Raw genomic sequence first — 22,272 nt, 5'->3', positions numbered from 1 at the left:
TGACGTTTCATCTGCGACAGCCATGCGCCGCTTCTGCTGATGTTATGGTCTCCTGCGTGTGAAGTTGGCGCTTGTTGAGCAGTTTCTCTGCGGTTTGGCTGAGGTGTTGGAGTTTGGAGTTTGAAGTTTGAGCGTCGGCAGAGACGGAGGAGTCGTTTGGAGCAGCGGCGGGGCCCTCTTCCTGTATCTGTGAGTGACGGGACGGGGACTGCCATGTAGCTGGAGCTAAAGAATGAGCAGTCAGAGTCAGCACGCTCCAGCAGATGGGACGGACGACTACGCAGTCCAGCAGGAAAATGAGCTAGAAGCACTCGCCTCTATCTTCGGAGATGACTTCCAGGATCTGCGGGACAAGGACCCCTGGAAGGTCAGCTTTAGTGAGCTCCTGATAGTTGTGATCTGGCTTGTGCAACTCCTGCCTTCGCTGAGGTGAAGGGATCTGATTGGCTTGTGTTTCCAGGTCAAGAGGCCTCCGGAGGTGCACCTCTGCCTGCGGCCCAACGGGCTGAACAACGGCCAGGAGTGCTACGTGACTGTGGACCTGCAAGTCAAATGTCCCCCCACATACCCAGACGTGTGAGTGCTGAATCCCTGACATTTGCATTGTAACCACCCATCCTCATGTTGACCAGCAGATAAGTCTCTACCTCTCTGACGCTTTCAGTTTCAGTCCAATTACAATAAAAACAACACAGATAAATGATGCTCCTGCTGTTAACACTATTGGGATGTTTATTTAGAGATTTACACTAACATGTTTTAATACTAGAGATAAAGTGGCACCAATTAGCCACAGATTCTTACTTTCTGTCTTGTATGTGAGGAATGCTATAATGTAGATCTTAGTAGATTCTGATCATTTGAGGCAGTCAGGTGAACAGTACTGCAGCACAAAACTGCCAGTTATCATGCACTCGTTTACATTTTTGGTGACAGGTTGTTCCAGATAGTTAGTTTTAAACTAAAGATAAAGTATGACTTAAAAACGGGAAACGTGTCTCTAAGTTTAGTCTCAGAATATTTAAGATAATTAGGAATAACAGAGGAGGCTCAGTTAATTTACAATATAATCTACTTATATCTGGAAAACAATTCATTTTGGTTTTATCCCCAAGGGCTTCAGTTATTATGGAAACAATAAGGTGCGTCATGTTTCTCTTTAAAAGTGAGCTTTTTAGTATTCCACGGCCCCGTGTGCCTGCTCTCTCTGTGTATACTAGTTATTGTTTGGTCTTGCTAACATAATATCTTCGGACACCAACAGGCCTCCGGAGCTGGAGCTTAAGAATGCCAAAGGCCTCTCAAATGAAAACCTCCAGACCCTTCAGGGTGAACTTTCCAGACTGGCAGCAGTGCGATGTGGAGAGGTATGGATATACACACACATACACATATAAGGAAGGATAATCCTTTTAGTCCCTCATCTGGGAAATTTGCATATAAAGACTAGTATTAATTTCTGTAACTGTCCACGTAGGTGATGATTTACGAGCTGGCAGACCACATCCAGGGCTTCCTTAGTAAGCACAACAAGCCCCCATCACGTTCCTTTCATGAGGAAATGCTGAAGAACCAGCAGAGGCAGCAGGAAAAACGAGCGCTGGAGGAGCAGCAAAGGATAGACCAACGACGCAAGCAGGAGGAGGAAATGGTGAGGAAAGGACACAGAGAACTATTGAAGCTGGGATTTATTTTATCATGGGCTCACATGTGATTTGTCAGGCACATTTACAAAGGATCCAGATTTACTCCAGAGGGCTCAACAGACTTTGTCTCATTTTCTTTGCAGTCTCTAATCATTTTTGCTATCACTTTGAATAAGTAGCAGAATAATTAATGAACAATGCCTTTACATGTGGCCAAATCAACAATATTTCTAGGAATTGGGGTCAACCAACCACACATAAAAACCGCACAAAAATAATGCTGACTCAGGTATTTTTCATATTTGTAGGAAAAAGAGATTATGGCTGAAATCCAAAGAAGAGAAGAGGAGAAGCGAGAGGAAAAAAGAAGAAAGGAATTAGCCAAACAGGTGCCACCATTACACAAGTTACACCATTTCTCCTGATCGCCATAGAAACACATTAAACTTGTAGTAACAGTTGTAATGGTGTGTCGTTAATATTTTCAGGAGCGCCTTGAGACTACTGAACAGCCGGTCCCTGCTAACTCTTCCGTGTTAGGGAGGAGCCCACCCAGTCCTGGCGCAGCTCATCCTGAGATGGCTGAAGCTAAGAAGGGTAACCGCCGGCGGACTACCTCAAACACACGCCATAGGTACCCAGCAAGCATTCCAAGCACAACGAAGTGATTCTCATGTTTAAGAAATATTGTAAGAATAATTGAAATGAGATCTGTTTCACCAGACGTGACACAGTTAATGAAGACAACAGTCGCTCACAAGAGCTTCTTCACTTCAACAGCACTTTTGGAGAACTTGTTGTCCACAGGGGGAAAAGTTTAGGTGAGAGTTGTATGAGGACATGTAGCTGTTATTGTGTTGATATCAGTGTCTTTAAGATGTTTGGACATTTTTGTCTGTGTTCACGTCTCTGACAGGTGTCAGCGAAAGGCTCGGTCGTAACGTTTATAATGGATTTGAAGCAAACTCAGGAGACTTTGCTGTGATCTATGAGTGGTCCCTGCGCTGGAACAAGAAGATGGGTAAATTCTTTACCAGCCAGGAGAAAGGAAAAATTGAGAACTGCAAAAAGCAGGCAAGTACAGAGGAAGTTTTGAAAGTGATATCCACCATAAATGTGCTTTAAACTAACACAAATTACAACTTGAAATCCTTTATAGATCCACGCGGCAGAAAATGAGTTGAACTCCTTGTTGAAATTGGATCACCCAAACTTGGTGCACTACATGGCACTGAGCTCTACAGAGAAGGAGGACTGCATCATGATTGACCTACTGGTGGAGCACATTTCTGGGAGCAGTCTGAACCAAAGTCTGCTCAACCACAGCCCCGTCCCTTTAGATAAACTCTGCCATTACACGGCACAGCTGCTGGCTGCTCTCGACTACCTTCACTCCAATTCTGTGGTCCACAAGCAGCTGGGGGCCTCCAGTGTGCTGCTGGATTCTGAGGGCAATGTTCGATTGGCAGATTACAGTTTATCAAAGAGATTTGCTGATATCTGCAAAGAGGACATTTTCGAGCAAGCCCGCGTGCGTTTCTCTGAGGATACAGCAATGCCGACAAAAACAGGCAAGAAGGGCGATGTGTGGAACCTGGGGCTGATGCTGCTAGCTCTCAGTCAGGGGAAAGAAGTGAAGGAATATCCAGTGACAGTGCCAGCCACTCTACCCACTGATTTTCAGGACTTCCTGCACAAGTATGTATGGATGGGACACCCCATCAGCTCTTTATATGACTTCACTAGATGTGCTATAAACTTTACATCGTGTGCGGCAGTGTTTTTTCCGTCGTTACATGGAAATGCAAATGTACTTATCTCAACATAATTTCATAGAGCTGCACCCTATGATTGTTGTCATCAGTGAATTATTTTCACAGTTGGTGGATGGTTAATATAATGTCTTAGACCCAAAGGTTAAATGTCTTGATGTCAGACCAACAAAGGTATTCATACCACATTGTAGCATCAAGAAAATCGGCAAATTCTTGTTTGAGAACTGGAAACTGTTTTTCTCAAAAAAATCACTCAATCAGTTTTCAAAATATTCACCTTATTGTTATTTATAGCTCACAGAAATGAAGGCAAAACAGTGAGTGACTGGAAGGGAGGAAAAATACATTCAGAATGAGCACTATGCCTTGTAAAGTGGTGATTGGTAATGCAATTCATTGTAAATGAGCTAAACAGCTATAGACTTAGTCTTTATAGGCTGCCTGTGTGCTTACATTGCTGGCTGTTTAAAGATCGTTCCCAGTTCGAATTGTTTTATGCAGTTTCATCATATCAGACACTTCACTCAAACTAACTGAGTGAGTAAATTGTTTTAGTCACTCAGATAAGTTGTCTGTTTTGTGCTGTCAGCTGACCACAAGCTCAGTGTGAATGAGTACAATGGAAGGGATTTTTCCAGATCAGTAGTAAAGCCCTCTGTGCTGTGGAACCATCTCTTATACTGTATGCTTCTCTGTGCTATAGGTGTGTGTGCCTGAATGATGGTGACCGTTGGACAGCCCAGCAGTTGCTGGACCACTCCTTCCTCAAGCCGCCTTCACCTAGAAACCTGCCCCAGTATGATGATGCCAGCCCAGAAGGTGACAAGCATGAGGTGTAAAATTAGATGGACAAAATAGTAGAAATACCCTTTTTTTTTTTGGGGGGTCAAGCTCAACCGAAACCACCAAGTACAACCAACCAAAATTTTCTGAATTACCAAGACTTGAATCAACAAACAGTTGTGCAACATCTTCTGTGTTGAATGTGTTGCCAACAAGGTGATACCCTATCCACATACCAAACATAAGGCTTCACCTGAAGCAGTCCTACAAATCAACTTGTGTTAGAGCCCTGCAGAATGTAAGTTTCCGAGGGTTGTATTAAGAAAATGAATGGACTGAATGGCCACGTGTTCACCCCCCAGCACCAGAGAGCAATTTCACACAAATACCTGCTTGCATATCCAGTTGTTTCAAGTTTTTGATTAATGTTATTCAGTGAGTGAAAATATCCAGAGGAATATCGAATATTGTGTAACTTTTGTTTGTGTTCTCAGATCTCGCAGTGGACTTTGCATCATCTGTCATCCCGCGCAATCACATCCTCAGTGCGCCGTTCAGCTCCGGCGTACAGAGACAGTTTTCACGGTACTTTGACGAGTTTGAGGAGCTGCAGCTTCTGGGAAAAGGAGCCTTTGGTTCTGTAATCAAGGTCGCTATATTTATACCTCCAACAGCTTTATTATGAAATAATGCTGTACTGGTAAGAGAGCTGACTGTGATTTCTTAGTGAAACCCTTTCCCTTTACTGCACCTCCAGGTACAGAACAAACTTGATGGTTGTTACTATGCCGTGAAGCGAATTCAGGTCAACCCAGCCAGTAAGCAGTTCAGACGGATCAAAGGCGAGGTGACGTTGCTCTCACGCCTAAACCATGAGAATATTGTTCGCTACTACAATGCATGGATCGAGCGGCACGAGACGCCTTCCACAGGTGTGCTGAGCAACACCGACAGCTCAGAGCCGCAGAGCACAGCCGATAAGCCTCCACGAGGCCAAGATCCTCCAAAGCACTTCAACGAGCTCGGCCTCCCTGACAATGTAGAGGATATTGCTCCACCTCCAGCTCTGTCAAGCTCTGTTGAGTGGTCCACCTCCATAGAGAGGTCCTCCAGTGCCAAATGTAGTGGACACCAATCCAGTGATGATGATGATGATGAGGAGGACGAAGAGGATGTGTTTGGCGCCTCATTTTTGTAAGTTGTTTTTTTTCCCCATGGTGAGACTTGCTCCTGCTTTAACTGTTGATTAACCAATAATAATAGTAATAGTAAAACGTTTTTGGCTTTTTTGCATCAGGCCGTCTGATAGTGAATCCAGGAGTGACATCATCTTTACCAATGACAATGACAGTAGAGATGAGATGTCACAGGTTTGAATATTGATACCTCAATATTTATTGTCATGTTTGGGTCTCTGCATATTTCGCATGGTAAAAACACCATTGTGCTTCCTCAGATTGAGCCAAGCACAAGCCCAGAGACTAAAACGACAGAGAGCACAGACTCAGAGCGACCTCTGCTCATTGCACATTACTTATACATACAAGTAAGCTTCACGCCAGTGCCTCACTTTTACCACCAGATGTCTCTTCAACACATCTAACACATGTCATCCCGACAGATGGAATACTGTGAAAAGAGCACTTTAAGAGACACAATAGACCACAGCCTGTATCAGGACCATAATCGGCTGTGGAGGCTCTTCAGGGAAATACTAGATGGCCTTGCTTACATCCACGAGCAGGTACAGAATATCATTAACATAGACATTAAAAATAAAGAAACCTCAATTCAGTGAACCATTAAGAAGCACAGCTCTTTTCTTGATTTTTCTCCACAAGGGGATGATTCACAGGGACTTGAAGCCTGTCAACATCTTCCTTGACTCTCAGGACCATGTGAAGATTGGAGATTTTGGCCTGGCTACAGACCATCCAGCTAATGTGGTATGCTGTTAACAGGTGTCGGCCGGGTGAAACTGTTAATGTGACAGACTTTCTGTGTAACTTAAAATTATGATGTAGACTTTATTTATTATATGAACGTGTGGAGAAATTATTTTTTGTCTCTCAGGCTGCAGGTAAATTTGAGGTGGAAGAGACTGGCACTGCGGTGATCCCCAAACCAGACCCAACAGGTGCAGAGAGTTAGAGCACATAGCATTTGCTCCGGTGTGTGATATGGATGTTTTAATGCTTTGTGTTGCTTTTTAATCACTTTCTACAGGCAACATGACAGGGATGGTCGGGACTGCCCTCTATGTCAGCCCAGAAGTTCAAGGAAATACTAAAGCCACCTACAATCAAGTATGAATTAAAATTTTTTATCTTCTCTGAATAATTAGATAACCTCAGTGTTGTCTGGCCCAGTGCATAATATTTTAGCCTTATGCAGCAAATCACCCCACCAACTTAACACTTCTATTTTATTGGTCTCTCCCCAGAAAGTTGATCTGTTTAGCCTGGGAATTATCCTCTTTGAGATGTCTTACAGACCCATGACCACCGGATCAGAGCGCATTTCTGTCCTGAGCCAGCTTCGTGTGGTGTGCACAACCTCAGAGCTAGAAATAAACAGAAAATTATTTAAGATGTGCAGGGCTTCTTACTGACTTCATGTCTTTTCATGCTGCAGGAGTCCATCATCTTCCCTGAGGACTTTGCAATGTATGAAAGAGGAACACAGGTGAGAGACGGCAATAGCATGCCGAATCTTTCTTTTTCCCTCCGGGAAATTCCCATCTAACCGTAGAATACCTCATCTTTTTGTACGGGTCTATCAGAGGAAGGTAATACAGTGGTTGTTGAACCATGACCCAGCCCTGCGGCCCACCACCCAAGAGCTGCTGAAGAGTGAACTACTGCCCCCGCCTCAGATGGAGGAGTCAGAGCTGCACGAGGTGCTGCAGCACACTATGGCCAATATCAACGGCAAGGCCTACCGCACCATGGTGGGCCAGCTTTTTGCTCAGAACACCTCACCAGTCATGGATTTCACTTACGATGTCGACCTTCACAAGGTAGGGGTGTTGCTTGACTGGACCGAGCTTTTCATAGTGGTTTATTTATTTATTTATTTATTTATTTTTTAAATTTTAGTTTTATGTCCTTACCATAGCAGTTTAGTGCTTCTAAGTGTTTTAAATGCATTCAAATATAGCGTGTGTGGCCTATTGGGTATTAGAAATTGTGATAACTTGGATATCAGGTAATTTCAGAGCACTTTTTACTCAATAATAAAATAAAAGGATTTCACTTGAATGTGGTAAAAACTCAATTTATTTAACATATCACTGACCTTAGAAGCCGAGGCAAGAGAGCATAATCATGATGCTCATTTGATTATGTGTTGGTGGGCACCTATAGAATTGTTGGTAATGTAGTTGTTCTGGATTCCACTCATAGAATCATACACAGCTGTCTCCATCACTGCCTTTAGGTGTCAGTATAGACCTATGAAGCGCTGCACCAACTTCTCTGTGCATCTGGTTCGCAGCAGTAGGCCTGTTAGTGCTTAATCGATGTCTTCTGATCCCTAACAGAGAGTGTTTGTTTGGTTTCCCTCCAGGGCAGCTTCAGCTTCAACAGTGCCAAATTGCAGCAGCATGTGTATGAAACAATCACCAGGATCTTCAAGAAGCATGGTGAGTACATTACGCTCCTTTTTTTTGTGTGCGCGCACATGGGAGCAGAAGTCTCGGTGCAAACCCATTGGACTCCTGACCAGGACCTCAACATCTGCTCCAATGGGTTGCAGCTAAACAATAAGTGCACTGTTGGACTGCTTAGATTCTGTGCACGTGCGAGTGCTATTTTTGTGCACACATGGCTGATGATGTCCAGCTGTACTCATTTGTTTATTCTAACTTTGTATCTGCTTGCATGCATCAGTTCTTTCAGGGTTAATTTATCATATGCAAATGTTGCAGTGATACACTGTTTGTCTTCAGGTGCGGTGCGTCTCCAGACACCACTGCTCCTCCCCAGAAACAGGAAGTTGTGTGATGGCAGTGAGATGGCCTGCTTCATGGACCACAGTGGAATGCTGGTTACACTGCCCTATGACCTTCGCGTGAGCCCAATATGCGCGCACACACACAGACACACACACACAGGTGTGCATGTCCACAGTTGCTCACAAACACAAGTTATCCCACTATTTGCATCAGCAAATGCAAACACGTATGTGGTGTGAGGCTGCAATCACCATCCGCCTCAAGATCCAGCTGTCTCAGGAAACCCTGAGGACTGAATGTTTGTTTCCACATTGTGATTGATTACAGTCTGGTATGTACTTCACTGTCATTATACAAGTACGCCCAAGGTCTTAATGTCTCTTTTTACCTTAGATGGCGTTTGCAAGATTTGTTGCCCGCAATAATATAATGCATCTGAAAAGGTAAAGCTCTATGACTTCATGTTCTATTTATCTATATCTAAGGTGATGCTAAAGACCATTTGTATGTGGAGGACATTGTATGATATTGCTTACGCAATGGTAACTTATACTCACCAGTTAATGTTTTCCAGTTTAAACAAGAGAACTGTTTGTACAACTGTGCTTAAACTTAATAGTCTATTGTATTAGTATACTATTGCCTTTTTTTTTTTTTTTTTTTTTTACTTAAAGGATCTTTTAAGGTACATAGTTACAATAATGTTGAATAGAAATAGAAAGTATAATGAGGTTTGAGGTATTTATTTTGAAGAATTGAAACCTCATTGGTCACAAAATGAAAGTTCTTTAACTGTATGATTAGAATATATGACATTTTCTGAATTTGTTGGCAAAGTGCTAATTAATTTTCATAAAGACCAGGGTGTCTCTGTTTCTTTTTAACGTCTTGCTCCAGGTATAGCATCGAACGTGTTTTCCGCCCCAGGAAATGGGATCGAGCACATCCAAGGGAGCTTCTGGAGTGTGCCTTTGACATCGTCACACCTGTCACCAACAGCTTGCTCCCTGATGCTGAGACCATTTACACAATCTCTGAAATAGTGCAGGAATTCTCTGCTCTTCAGGTAACACACACGATGTGTCTGTGTTTTGTCCAGAGACGTCACAGTTTGCACTGCCCCAGTCTTCACTTTCACAGAACAATGTGTTGAAGGGCTGGCTGCGTTATTGGTCATTGTTTGCCAACGGATGCCCCCATTTCACCCAGTGATGTTGTTTTTTCCCTTTTTACTTCCATCTCACATTCCTAGCATACCAAAGTATATATATGCCTGACAGATTTCCACTGTATATATTATTTCCACAGTAAATCTGTTATGTTCAGCTCTGTCCACTTCCTTCCCTCCCTTCCAGTACAATCTATTTCCTGTCCCCACGTCCCAGTGCTGCATCAGTCTCTACTCAGAGCATTCCTGTGCATGTTGCATGAACCCGGTCAACCTTGGGTCTACCCTTTAGTCTGTCCCTCACTGTTTGTCTCCACCTCCCAACTCTTTGTGGGAAAGCTTTTAAGAATATGTGAGTCAGACAGAATGAGATAGCAGCCGGACATAACAGTCATTATTCACAGAGCCACTCATTGTACAGTAGTGCTCTTGGCATTATTATTCATTGCAGCAGAGTGCGGTAAAAAAGTGTGTTTGTGTGTGCTTTTGTTACCATAGGAAAGGAACTACAACATTTACCTGAATCACACCAGCTTGTTGAAGGCCATCCTGCTCCACAGTGGCATCCCTGAGGATAAACTGAGCCAGGCCTCCAGCATACTGTGTGATGCCATGGTCAGTGCAGGTCACATGTGCATCGCAGATGTTGTGCACATTGCATGCCTGTTGTTCATATCCTGTTTTAAATATACACAGTTTTGATTCTTCCAAATATGGCGGTTTAACATTTGGATTACCTTTTTTTTTGGGGGGGATTTGTATCAGAGTGAAAAGCTGACCAAACGTGAGGTGGAGGCAAAGTTCTGCAACTTTTCGTTGTCAACCAACAGTGTGAGTCAACCTGGCGCATGAACCTTCTTTGATAAGTTATTCCTTCAGCAGCCCACTTGTACCCACTCACATGCGATAATATCTCTCCTGCTCTGTTGTATCCAGTTGCAGACTCTGTACAAGTATATCGAACAGAAGGGCAATCTGCAGGATCTGATGCCACTGCTGACATCACTCACCAAACAGAAATCCGCCGTCACACAACTGGCCAAGCAAGGTCTCAAGGATCTGGAGGAGCTTACACTGCTTCTGCGCAGACTTGGAGTGAAACTGCAGGTGATTTTTAAACTCTCAGTCAATGCAAGTTACAAGAAGAAGCCAGTGTTCATTTTCTCTCTTTTTAACATCTCTGCAGGTGGTAATCAATTTAGGCTTGGTGTACAAGGTGCAGCACCACTCTGGGGTCATCTTCCAGTTTGTGGCTTTCATTAGGAAGCGGAAGCGGACTGTACCAGATATATTGGCTGCTGGTGGACGATATGACCACTTGGTAGGTTTTACAGTCTTTACATTGAATATATTAGGATTAATACATAAATGGGCTGAAGCCATGACAAAAATCAAGAACCGTTGTTTAAAAAAAAAAAAAGAGAGAGACAAAAATTACTTCCAAGTGCGCATCTACTGTATGTGAACCATATTTTTTCCACCTCAATTATAGGTCATATATCTGCATTGCATTAATTCCACATGATATAGTGTTGGTGATGCAGTCAGTGTGGTATCTTCATGTGGTTTTGTTCTCTTTGCTGCTGTTAGATCCTGGAATTTAGAGGGCCATCTGCCACAACACCTCTCCCCTCTGCAGTTGGGGCAAGTGTGGCTCTGGACAAAGTCTGTGCTGCTATAGCCAACATGGAAGAGCCAGTGAGAGATACTCACGCACTCACACACACACATACACACATACATACACACACACACACACACACACACACACACACACACACACACACTCGCTAGGATCTGACATACTTGATTATTGTAATGAAGGAGCAGCAGACGGAGTTTCATATTTAATGATGCCTTATTACAGCAGGCGGCCGCCACACAGCCACTTTTAGAAACACGTTAATAACTATGATCAGTGTGACTCTTGACGCCATGCAGTTATTTTTGGAGGTGCATTCTGTTCTATATTCCAGATACAGAATGGAAGGTGATGGTCCAAGAAAACTGCATTTGTATTTAAAATAGAGACAAACCTTGAAATGGTAATTTTTTTTACAAATGTGGTTTTGAAATCCAATTCACTCTGCCTAACATTTTCCATTTTTTCTATACATCAGCCATCGGTGAGCTCCTGTGATGCCCTTGTGGTGCCAGTAGGGCATTCCTCAATGTCAAAAGCCATCGATGTGGTCCAGAAGCTGTGGAGCACTGGTGTCTCTGCAGACATTGCCTATGACGTCTCACAGGTTAGAAGCCGACCGAAGAAAGTATTTCTTTTTCTTTCTCGTCACCAAGTGTCTTAAAAATCGAACAGTATTTGTGGTGGAGCAAGTGTAAAGAAAGTAACACTTTTTTAGAAATCTAAAAAAATTAAAAAGATGCTGATAGCCAACATGTTAATAAGCAATAAATGTAGTAAAAATATGTAACTGTTTAAAACCTAGTCAAGAGCCATGAAAGGAGATACTGAAATATATCTGCACCAAAGGAAACAAAGTCCACTGTTCACTAAGTCGCTCCCTTTCTGTTGCTTCTGGAAAGGAAGAACAAAGAATCTAAGATTATTTGGTTAAAGCAGCTCTCTGCGTGAAGTAATTCAAGCAGAAGGATTTAATTCTGTTTGTCCTGATCCATTAATGATTATGTAACTATGCCCTCGTGTTTGTTACATGTGTAATCTCAATTGTGTTTGTGAGTCTGTGGATCCCTGAATAGCAAACACCCCCCACCACCACCACCACTGCCTTCCGGACTTCTTGACATGTAGTAACCTCATACCACCCACAGAGGGCAACACCTGACTTCCGTTCTTGAGGAAAAAAAAGCCCTGCATCTGTCAACAAACATGTTAGAAAGAGTGAAAATTCCCAGCAAGGAAGATGCAGTTTCATTTTAAACGGATTTACAGCCATATTTGAACTACCCAACATCATTTGCTAGATGAGCTGCTGACAAAATAATTTGAAGAGCTATTGTTAGCATAAACTGTGCTGTAATTAGAGAAAGAAACAACTGAGATATTTTTCCTCTGGACCAAAGCTCCAGATGCCATGCCTCTGTCACATTCTTCATGTTTATGTGACAAACTGGTCTCAGCCCTGTTTGTGTTCATTTGTGCAAAAGGCCCTCACTGGCATCGCCCAAAACAGTCCTTTTTTTTTTTCTCCTCCTTACTTTTTATAACCTGTTGCTGTTTCAACTTTCCACTTCTGCAGCGGTTGAGCGTTTGCTTTAATGGTCCTCATTGTCTTTTGTTTTGGCCCAGGACAAGTGTGATTGGCTGCCTTCTTTTCCTTGACTCTTAAAGAAAAGATGTCTTTGCCATTAAATTAAAAAAAGTCAGCAGTGTTTGTGTGAGTTCTTGATTATGTATGCTGGTCAGTATCTTGACCAGTAGCCATATTGGTGAGAATGTCTTACTCAGACCTCGTCACTGGACTTTTTGCAAACACCTTTCACATGATGGCCCCTTAACAGATGGAATCTGCAGCTTTAATTTATCCTCAGGAGACAGTTCCACTCGTTTAGCTTTTATTAACCAAATATGGCAAAAACCTTCCCCATGCTGTCAGCTAAGGCACACAGCCCAGAGCTGTCTATTGGACTCCAGGCAGTGACCTCCCTTTGATTTAATTTGTTCTGTCAATGAGAACTTTGTAAGAAAAGAGGAAGTTTCAAGGCTTGCATGACGTTGTGTCAAAGTGACAGACATAGGCACACTTGTTGTGCATTGCTGGGCTTGTTCTATAACTGTGTTTAGTGAAGTTAATGAGACTAAATTGGGCTGACCCAAACATGTACATATTGTACACAGACACAGTCATGGTTGAATGCATTATCTGAATACACATTGGTTTTGGTTATGAGCACTCTGTAAAGCGTGTACACTCTTTTTGTTCCAAATCAAAACTTGAATAACCCTAACTCTGAATGACTGTTGCTGTTCAAGAATATTCTGGAGGCCAGATTTAATGTTCCCACCAGAATTAGTTCTCTTTTTGAAAGGTAAAATACATAAACTTTATTTGCCATTGCTCGAATGGTTTGTATTGTAACGTGAAGGTTCTGTGGACACAGGATGGACACAGAATGTGACATGCGCAGGGGTTTGGAGGTGGATATGGAAATCTGTTGTAAAAGCAGAAATGGCCACATCTCTTGCCAAGCGACAATCACAACCTACCACTCCAGTTGAGAAAACAAAAAGAAGAAAAATGTCCTTATAAATCACCACTCAAACTGTATTTCTGTGTGTAATGCAGCCTTTTGTCATTTTTTTGTGTTCAGTCTCAGGAGACATTGTTGGACCACTGCAAGCTGGCTGGCATTACCTGCATGGCTCTGGTGTCTGACAAGGAGGGAAATTATGTGAAGGTAAACCATTGCGTTATTACACTAAAGTGTTGTTCGGCCCTGTCCAGAAGACCAACTTAACTACACCTGGCAGTAACAGATTAGATTTTATCCTCACTGCAAAAACCAGCTTCTGTTGCTATCATTGCAGATCACTGTACTTTCCAGGCTGATTGGCGAGGGAATTATTGGAAGGTTGAGTACAGAAGTATATGTTGAAATAATTTTCTGTCTACAGGTAAGATCTTTGGAGAAGGACAGACATTCTGAGAAACGCATTCTTGAGTCAGACTTGGTGGACCACATCATTCAGAAATGTCGGACCAAATTCTTTGATGAGAGAAACGTGAGGTAAAGAAATTGTGGTTTAACGTGCTTCTCTGTTGAACGATACGAGTGGCGTGAAAGAGCTGCTCTTATAAATGTTGCCCTTGTTTTCCTGCAGAGAAAACTCTGAAAGCATGTCTCTTCAGAACCCCAAAGGATCACTGCTCAACACCACAGGTACTGTATTCAGTGCAATCTGGGCACCGACTTACTCTTTACAGTCAGCTCCTATATGCTGTATATGTAAGCTTTAGTTCAGCATGAAAACAGTGACACCTCTGTGTTCATATAGTTGTGCTTTGACTCCATGAAAGTGCAGCATGCTATATTATGAATTGAGACCTCTGTAATGAATGTGGTATTTGTAAGTTTGAGTAGTATCTAAGTGTTAACATTTCCACTTCTGGCATTTTACTGATTTGTTGTGTAACGTGATTAACAAATAGCAGAAAAAGTGTTAAATTTCACACCATCTCTGGCACAAACATGCAGGTAGCCAGTAAACTGTTCCAATTAAAGTGAACAATAGCGGAGTAGTTTTCATTGTTGTCATTACTTGAAGGTGTGATTGTTACAAACTGGAAATGTAAATTTTTTTTTTCTCCAGGCTCCTCTGAGCAGCATGGGAGCAGCAGTACTGTGAACATGAATGTGAACGTCATCAGCCCAGAGAAGGTCTCCTCCAGTGCTCGGCGACGCTATGAGACTCAGGTTTGTGATGTGCACACCTACACACATGCTACATGATGGTCAGTGCATATTCTATCCCGTTACCCTTTGCTTCATTCTAACAATTTTGCCATTCAGACAACGCTGGAGTTTGTATCTGAATATGCTCATTTAAAAACAACTGTATTTGGTACCACGAATGTCCAAAAGGCCCATGAAGTTAAATAACTGGGAACACATTCAAAGCCAGAAAAGCAGTAATGATAGTAAAGTAAAAGATAGCTCTCTCTCGGTTTGGCTTCACTCATTTTCGGCCTGTAATGTGAACGCTGACTTTAAATGTAGGTTAATCTTTACTTTGGATTTGAGGAAAGGTTGTATTGTTATATCTAGACTTTATTGAAGAACAAGGGAAAGCTTCTATGTGGGATATAAAGTTCTCGCATAATGCTGTATTATGGAGTCTCTGCATTGCTGTACCCACTCTCTTCTTTGTGTTTTTCTGTATGTTTGGACTAAATATTGAAGCATCTGCCATAAAGAATATGGTGCCTGTAAATGTGAGGCAGAGCCAGTTGTTGGCTTATAAAATACTTGTGAAGATGTTTGTTTTCCTGCTCTTTTATTTTGATCATGGGAGCAATTATTCCCTGTCGTTTTCCTTTGTTTATCTCTACATCTCTTTTCAGATCCAAACCAGATTAAAGAATCTCAGTGGCAATTTGCAGAACAAGAGCAATGACATTGAGGTTCTGGCGGTAAGTCATTTGTTTGTTTACTCCGTTATCCCTCCCACTCCCAGCTCCCCTTCTTTTGTTGGCCCTCTCATCTTATCTCTGGAATTCATGTGTAAAATGACAGTGAGGAAAAGAGCTTTTGATAGCTAAAACCGTAAACATCACTGGGAGCAGCCCATTTGCAGTTACTTGCCTTGTCCTAAAATCCCCATCTGGAAGTAAAATGACAACAAACCAATGAACACTTAATACATTGTAAGCCAATGTAAAAGGGTGTTATATTGAGTTTATTTGCGGTTGTACTGTATATTTATGACCAGCTTTCTCAAAGTAAATTATCCCTGCTTGTCTTATTTACCAAACTGCAGCATATCCCAAATACATTTATCATCCCTGTTGGAGTCTGGATCTCATCAATGACACAACAGTAAAAACAAGTTATTGACACATAACAGGCATAATCACCTTGATTCCAGCAGGCAGTTACACAGACCTGTAATTCTTTGTTCGTGCATGTCAGCACGTGCTTGTCCGTCAGACAAACTTTAACACAACATTCATTTTCAATTGATAAATCCTGGCGGTCAATAGTCCCTTTCTGTAAAAAGGGGTGTGAGGTGTTTTCCAGCCTGCATTGCGAATGGATTATGTTGGATTATGTTGTGTTGAAAGAATTGCACAATGTGTTGGTGCGGTTGATATTTTTAGTTTGATAATGAATGCAGTGCTTGACTGTAATGTGGCCACTTCCTGTCAAAATGCATAATATGTTGTTGTTCTGTGCAGTTTGTGGAATTGTTGCAGGTTGAGATAAGGCTCTATTGTGTTTTTGTAATCCTGCTTATTTCTTTTGTGTCGTTTTGTTTTGTTTTCTTATTATTATTTCACAGGTGGACCTGCTGAAGGAAACGTTGATAAATTTCCTGTCTTTGGAGGTTGGTTCCCTTCAAGCGCATTGCAGAGTTAATAAAAAGCTGCATTGTAATGGTGGGTGGAAGTGGGAAAAAATGGCCAATAGAGGTCAGGATTCCAGACAGGAAGAGGGGATCCCGTCTCCTTCCTTAGAGGTCCTGTCTAACGAGGAGTGGTGCGAGGAACACCCTGGCCTTTTTCCATAGCTAAAAAGACTTTCTCTCTTTTTACGAGACTCACATATGCAGCAGGCCTGCAGTACAGTTAACAAAAACCACACTTAAGAACGTGTTAATATTCACATTCCAAACTCCTAACCAAGGCCACACTCGTTAAAAAAAAAAAAAAACCTTGGTTCCCCTCAACTTAAAAACATGATACTGTGCTAAGAAACACGAAGAAATGCAAAGCAAAATCCTCCACTCCATAAATGAATGGGCCACTTATATATGCAGCGCCTCACAGAACGTGTCAAAGAAAGCACATTTGGTATGTAAAAAGCATGACAATACACAGTGTGTAGAGCCAGGCATGCAGGAAAGGCCTGTTTAAGACAGGACAAATTGCCCCAAGTAACACAAAGAACCAAGGGAATCTATAAACCCACTGTAGCTTTGTAGCTTCACTCCTTGGCAACACTTGACATGTAAAAATATACTCTAAGGCTGCAGATGAAACACTCCATTCATTCTTGCAGTTTTTTTGATTCTTAAGCGTGAACATATAGAAAATAACAATTCAGGAGTTGCGTTGTTTTTTTTTCTCACAACTCTGATGTTATGACTTTGGTGTGTGTTTTTGCGGTTTGATTGTTCCAGTTGTTTTAACTTCTGCTCTTTCTCTTTTTCTCTAGTTTGACAGTGAAGAGCAGTTCAACAGCAGCGTGAAGACTCTGCTTTCTCGCCTCCCAAAGCAGCGCTATCTAAAATCCATCTGTGATGAGATCCACCATTACAAAATTACAAAAAGGTGTGTTGGCATGTGTGATTTGTCAGCATGGAATGAAATTCTTGCACATTAGGTTACATTTCTTTCCAAGCACAGCTAGCTTTTATGTCATCATTTGAGAATGAGATAGATGAAAGTCTGCAGCCGTGCTTTGATCTAACATCCGCATGCTAATATGATGGTTTTTGTTTTTGCATGCCAACATCTGCCACAAAACTGAGCAATGGACCAATTAAAATGTCTCTCACCCAAAGATATGCTTAGCTGTCCTTCAGACAATTTGATTATGTCAACCAGATTTGATTGTAATCCATCAAATAGCTGTGAAGACCTTTTGTATAAACCATAAACGGGAAAGTCAGCAGGATTCATTGGGTGGGGACTATGAATGTCTGTATACAATTTATCTGATCCTTCTTTCACAAAAATGTTTTGGATTTTACTCAGAAGTATAGAAACAATATGAACTTGATACTGTGCAGACATTTTCCAAACAAAAAATCAGCAGGAGCCCTTGTAGAAGAAGAGTCAGAGACTCACAGCTTTGCGCCTTTACTCACTGCCACATGAAACCTGAGGCGAACAGTGAACGGCATTAAAGAACGCTTAGAAGCAAACTTGCCTTTTATGGCTGGCTGCCACTCCAGTGCTCCCACCAAATCCACATACTCCAGGTGTAGCAGTGACAGTTAGTCCTTCAAAGAGAGCTGTTAGACAGATAACTACCACCCTGCAAAACATCAAATCCTCAGTTGATCCCATTTCCTGAGGTGAAATCTTGAGAAGGATTTTCTTCGTCTGGTCTTCTGATGTCTGTGTCTTAACACCCAGGACTGACACTGGGTTTGCAGAGCAGGTTGGGGGAGGGGGGGGGGGGGGGGTTGTCCTCCACTGTGGACGAGGCAGTTGCTATTCCCAAGCTCCCCAGCTAAATGCTTTCTCAACTCCCAGACTGATTCTTCATTATTTGAGCTTCTTGTGTCGTGATGCTAGTGAATGCCTTTAGATTCAATGGCGCTTCTTTCATGAATGAGACGGTAAATGAATCAAAGCCACTCTTTCTGGATTCCCATCAGCCTGTGCTTGGTTTTAATTTCCTGCCTCGGCTGCGTGTTTAGTTTGCCATTGAATGGGGGAGAAGTCTTTATTGATAAATGTAAATGAGCATCACAGAGGTAACAATGGATATATTCAGCATGGGATTTTGCATGTTTGGCTATTTTTTTGTCAAATGTGGGGCAAAGACAGCTGAAGGTAGATGAAGGAGCTATATGGGACCATGCAGTCACATAGGTGTAGAAAGGCTTTAATTAATTTTGGACTAAACCTATCCCATGTCCTGTCTATTTCTTATCCCTGTGGTGGGTAAGACCTGCACGCGCAACCTGACAGCAGTATCACAAGCTGCTGCCTGTCACATCTCCAGTGCTGCTGGAATAGACATGCTAGCACTCACACCATGTTCAGATCAGCTAGGATAAATGATAGAAATGGGAAAGAGTCAAAAGTGAATGTATATAATTACAATGAACAGCATGCTGGGCATTGCTTTAGCTAAATGCTAACATTCATCATGCCAACATGCTGCGCTCTGCCAATCACCAATAATGTTTACCACGTTCACCATCTTGGTGTGCTAGTATGACAACATTGGCTAATTAGTACAAAATACAGGGTGAAGTTGATGCTGATGAATTGATTATTTTTAGAAGTATTTGATCATAAACTGGATGTTATTAGACAAATTTAGATGTTGACCCATTGATGCTGATAAGAGGGGTTAAAAGATCAAAGAAATGTACATTTAATTTCAGTCTATCATCTTGACCTGAATAGAGGACCAACAGTTAACATCCTCCTGGAGCCTATTTAGATTGTATGAAAATAATTTTTTCATAGTTATTCTACATTTTGAGGACTTTCTAACCGTGGACATGGCTCTAGACAGGGCCAAACACGTTTGGCTTCAACAGGAGTGGCCCATTAACCTGGAGAGGTCTAAGATCTTGGAAGCCCTTCCAGCTGAATTTCACAGCCTATTTTGAGATGTCCTCCACAGTGTGTTTTGTCCTCTTACAGGGTGGCGGTGGTGGTGCTGTACAGCTACAAGGACGACTACTACAAGGTCCTTCTGTGAAAACCAAGATGGTCTACTTGACTGGGGAACAGCCAGCTTCATTGAAGGCTCTGCAGGCTCCCAGTCATCCATGGACCGAAAGTATCTACTTGAAGAAAGTTTGAGCCCAAAGACTTTTTAGCCATGTCGAATGGTAACTGAGCTATTCAACCCAAATCTCATAACTTTCACAATGTTTCCAGCTATTTTTGGTCTCTAAGATTTATGTAGAAAAAAAAAGTCACCGGATTTTGCCTTAATAGAAATGCAGGCTTTCAAAGAGAAAGGGCTTTTTACTGGAGATAATGTGTACTGAATACATCAGTGTTACATTTCTAATTACAAAAAAGATGGAGAGTAGGAATAAATGACTTGTTTTCCACATGCTGTGATATTGGTGTTTTAAATGTACATGCATTTAGGTGTGCTAAATGTACAAAACTGCTCTTTTCACTTTAAGATGATTAATGGTCTAGATATAACACGTACCTCAAAATCATCTGAATATATTTACACAGTGTAAAAAAAACACAAGGTCCTTTTAGCAACTAAGTTATGAATCCAGTTATTGCTGGGAATACTTTCAGTGGTCCAAAAATCTTAGTAAGGATGTAGAGTCAGCTTCCCAGACTTGGTAATTTTAACATCCTGTAAATCCTACAGAGAAGCTTCCTCACCTTGAGCTTTGTGTGTGAGCTTTTGCTGACAAGTCGCAACAACAGTGCAGTCTGCATTTAGTAGACTGTTCCAGTGTTATTAGCTGTTGGATAAATGAGGTCTGCTTGCTCTCAAAGGATCCCACCTCAAACACAAGCCACCAACACCAAACACATCTGTTTGTGCTGCTGAGATAAGAGAACAAACACCATAAGGGAAAGAGAATCACAGTTGAAGGAACTGAGAGAAGACTAATGCAGACGTGGAACAGAAGTCCAGGACCAGATGTGCATGTAAGTAAAGACCACTAACAGTTAGCATGTTGGAATAACTACTGCACTTTAGGGGCTTGCTGGTCCAAACTATTAAGTCCAACCCAGTGTCAGCAACATCATTACAGGTCACTTTGGTTCACACATTTATTTCAAAATAAGTGTAAATGTTACAGTCTTCTAGGAAATATATTTACAGTCTGCAACTGTGAAATAAATAAGGTTGTATAGAATATAGCAGATAGAAATGGTAAATGGTCTACAATGTACAGCAGCTTTGGCTACCAAAAGTTCATTTTTCAAAAAGGAAAAACAAAATCTCAAACTATAGTTTAGTATTAATAAATAAAGCTATGTGAAAAAATAAATAAGGTACTCTTCTGTTCTACTAATTTAAACTACTTTTTTTTTTAAACACAAAAGAACAAAGAATTACATAAGCTTTTACAGTCACCTCTTCATTTTAAAGCACATGGTCATGATTCAGATAGACACAAATCTACTGTTACTAGAACACTTCAGTATTTATTGGTCTCCAACCAATTTTGGCATCAGAATGGTCTTTATGTTGAGAAATTGGCACTGTATCAGGAACTCTCATCCAATCTTTTTTTTTTTCCTCTATGAATCCTCAGTTTGTTTCATGTGTTGTTGGTTTGCTGCTCTTCCATCCTTACTATTGATCAGGCTGGGGTGGAGCCTCTAGCTGCAATAGCGTGTTCACATGAGTGGTTTAAGTGGTGTGCTTATTATGCCTATCAAATCCCTGATTAGGGCCTTTATCCCTTCAAGAATCCTACAGTGGGCTGTAAAAAAAAACAAAAAAAACACTGGCTCCAAAGAAAAGTGCTATGTCTCTTTAACATGCTCTCATTTTGTAATGTGTTCTAGTATGTACAGTCACAAATACACTCACCCTTAAATTCTTATATCCCGGCATTATACAATTCCATTAGTGACATTGTACAATATTATCTGTTCATCTTTGTAATGGGCGAATCATTAACCTTTTTTTATGGGCTAAACCTATAAAAGAAAAGATATTGACAAAGAAAATGAATTAAGGCTCTAAAATGAAGGATTGCTAACCATCGCTAACAGTTGATATGAGCAGTAGCTCCACCACGCACGCACGCACGCGCTCACACACTCACAACTGTGAAAGATGTTGTGAAGAGAGGCATGGTGTTGGCACCATTTCCCTCGTCAATAAAATGACATTCATCCTGGATGAATAACACTCTCCAACTCCCAACTCAGCCTTGATTTTTGACATGATGAATTACAACTGGCAGGTAAGATTCCTTCTGAAGAGCCTGTTTCAGGTGAGGCTGAGAAAGTTGTGGACAAGCTTAGAAAGCAAATTCACATATTTCCTTTCTTTCAATCGGAGTTGGAATGACTCAGGTCATCTGGAGGCAGAAACAAGACTTTTCTATGGGAAACATGTCCTCCTGGACTTCTTAATGGCAGGGAATGTTTAGATGGGCATTTTCAGAAATGGTTCAAACCCACAAAAAAAGGCAGCCAAGAACAATATGACAACTAATACAAATACTGTAGAAATATACAAAAACCTAAGAGGGAAACCACACATTGTATAACGGTTTGGATCTGAGGGTCTGTATAAAGCCTGATGACTTGATTTGGTTGCTGAACTCCTTTTGATCCAACTGGATTATCAGTTCATTTGGACTCCCTGCTGCTCCATGGACCACTGCTGCACTCAGGAGGGCATTATCTGTCTCCGTTAAACTACAACCCAAACCCTTGTCCTAAAGCGTTTTTATGCCCCTATCACTGCCTTGAAGTTCCAGTTTCAAAGGAGGCAATATTAAGCAAAAAATATTACAATGTTCACAGTCAAAGTCTGATTCTGACAGCGGAGCCTGGTCGACTGCCTCCTCCTCTGTTTTAAAGCAGAGCCCGGAGAGGCTGTGTCCTTTACATG

At 41.7% G+C, this 22,272-nt stretch overlaps 1 protein-coding gene across 1 annotated transcript; it reads left to right on the top strand.

Moving 5' to 3' along the window:
- The first annotated feature begins 25 nt into the window (after nt 1-25).
- eif2ak4 (eukaryotic translation initiation factor 2 alpha kinase 4) lies at nt 26-20,884 on the top strand. Its single transcript, XM_029493552.1, has 39 exons — nt 26-367; nt 461-576; nt 1,265-1,367; nt 1,478-1,651; nt 1,955-2,035; nt 2,135-2,280; nt 2,370-2,467; nt 2,563-2,720; nt 2,806-3,344; nt 4,125-4,240; nt 4,699-4,853; nt 4,962-5,398; nt 5,502-5,574; nt 5,661-5,750; nt 5,826-5,948; nt 6,046-6,150; nt 6,278-6,341; nt 6,431-6,510; nt 6,648-6,749; nt 6,839-6,889; nt 6,987-7,223; nt 7,772-7,847; nt 8,154-8,275; nt 8,553-8,602; nt 9,057-9,225; nt 9,826-9,942; nt 10,093-10,158; nt 10,264-10,434; nt 10,514-10,648; nt 10,918-11,025; nt 11,448-11,576; nt 13,618-13,704; nt 13,922-14,034; nt 14,129-14,187; nt 14,618-14,721; nt 15,369-15,437; nt 16,307-16,351; nt 17,182-17,297; nt 19,356-20,884. Exons 1-39 carry the CDS (start codon nt 233-235, stop codon nt 19,411-19,413), a joined length of 4,977 nt encoding a protein of 1,658 aa, XP_029349412.1. The 5' UTR covers nt 26-232; the 3' UTR covers nt 19,414-20,884.
- The last annotated feature ends 1,388 nt before the right edge of the window (nt 20,885-22,272 follow it).

Source organism: Echeneis naucrates, chromosome 22, assembly GCF_900963305.1.
Source record: "Echeneis naucrates chromosome 22, fEcheNa1.1, whole genome shotgun sequence".
NCBI classification, from domain to species: domain Eukaryota; kingdom Metazoa; phylum Chordata; class Actinopteri; order Carangiformes; family Echeneidae; genus Echeneis; species Echeneis naucrates.
This window is presented reverse-complemented; position numbering and strand designations above follow the sequence as displayed.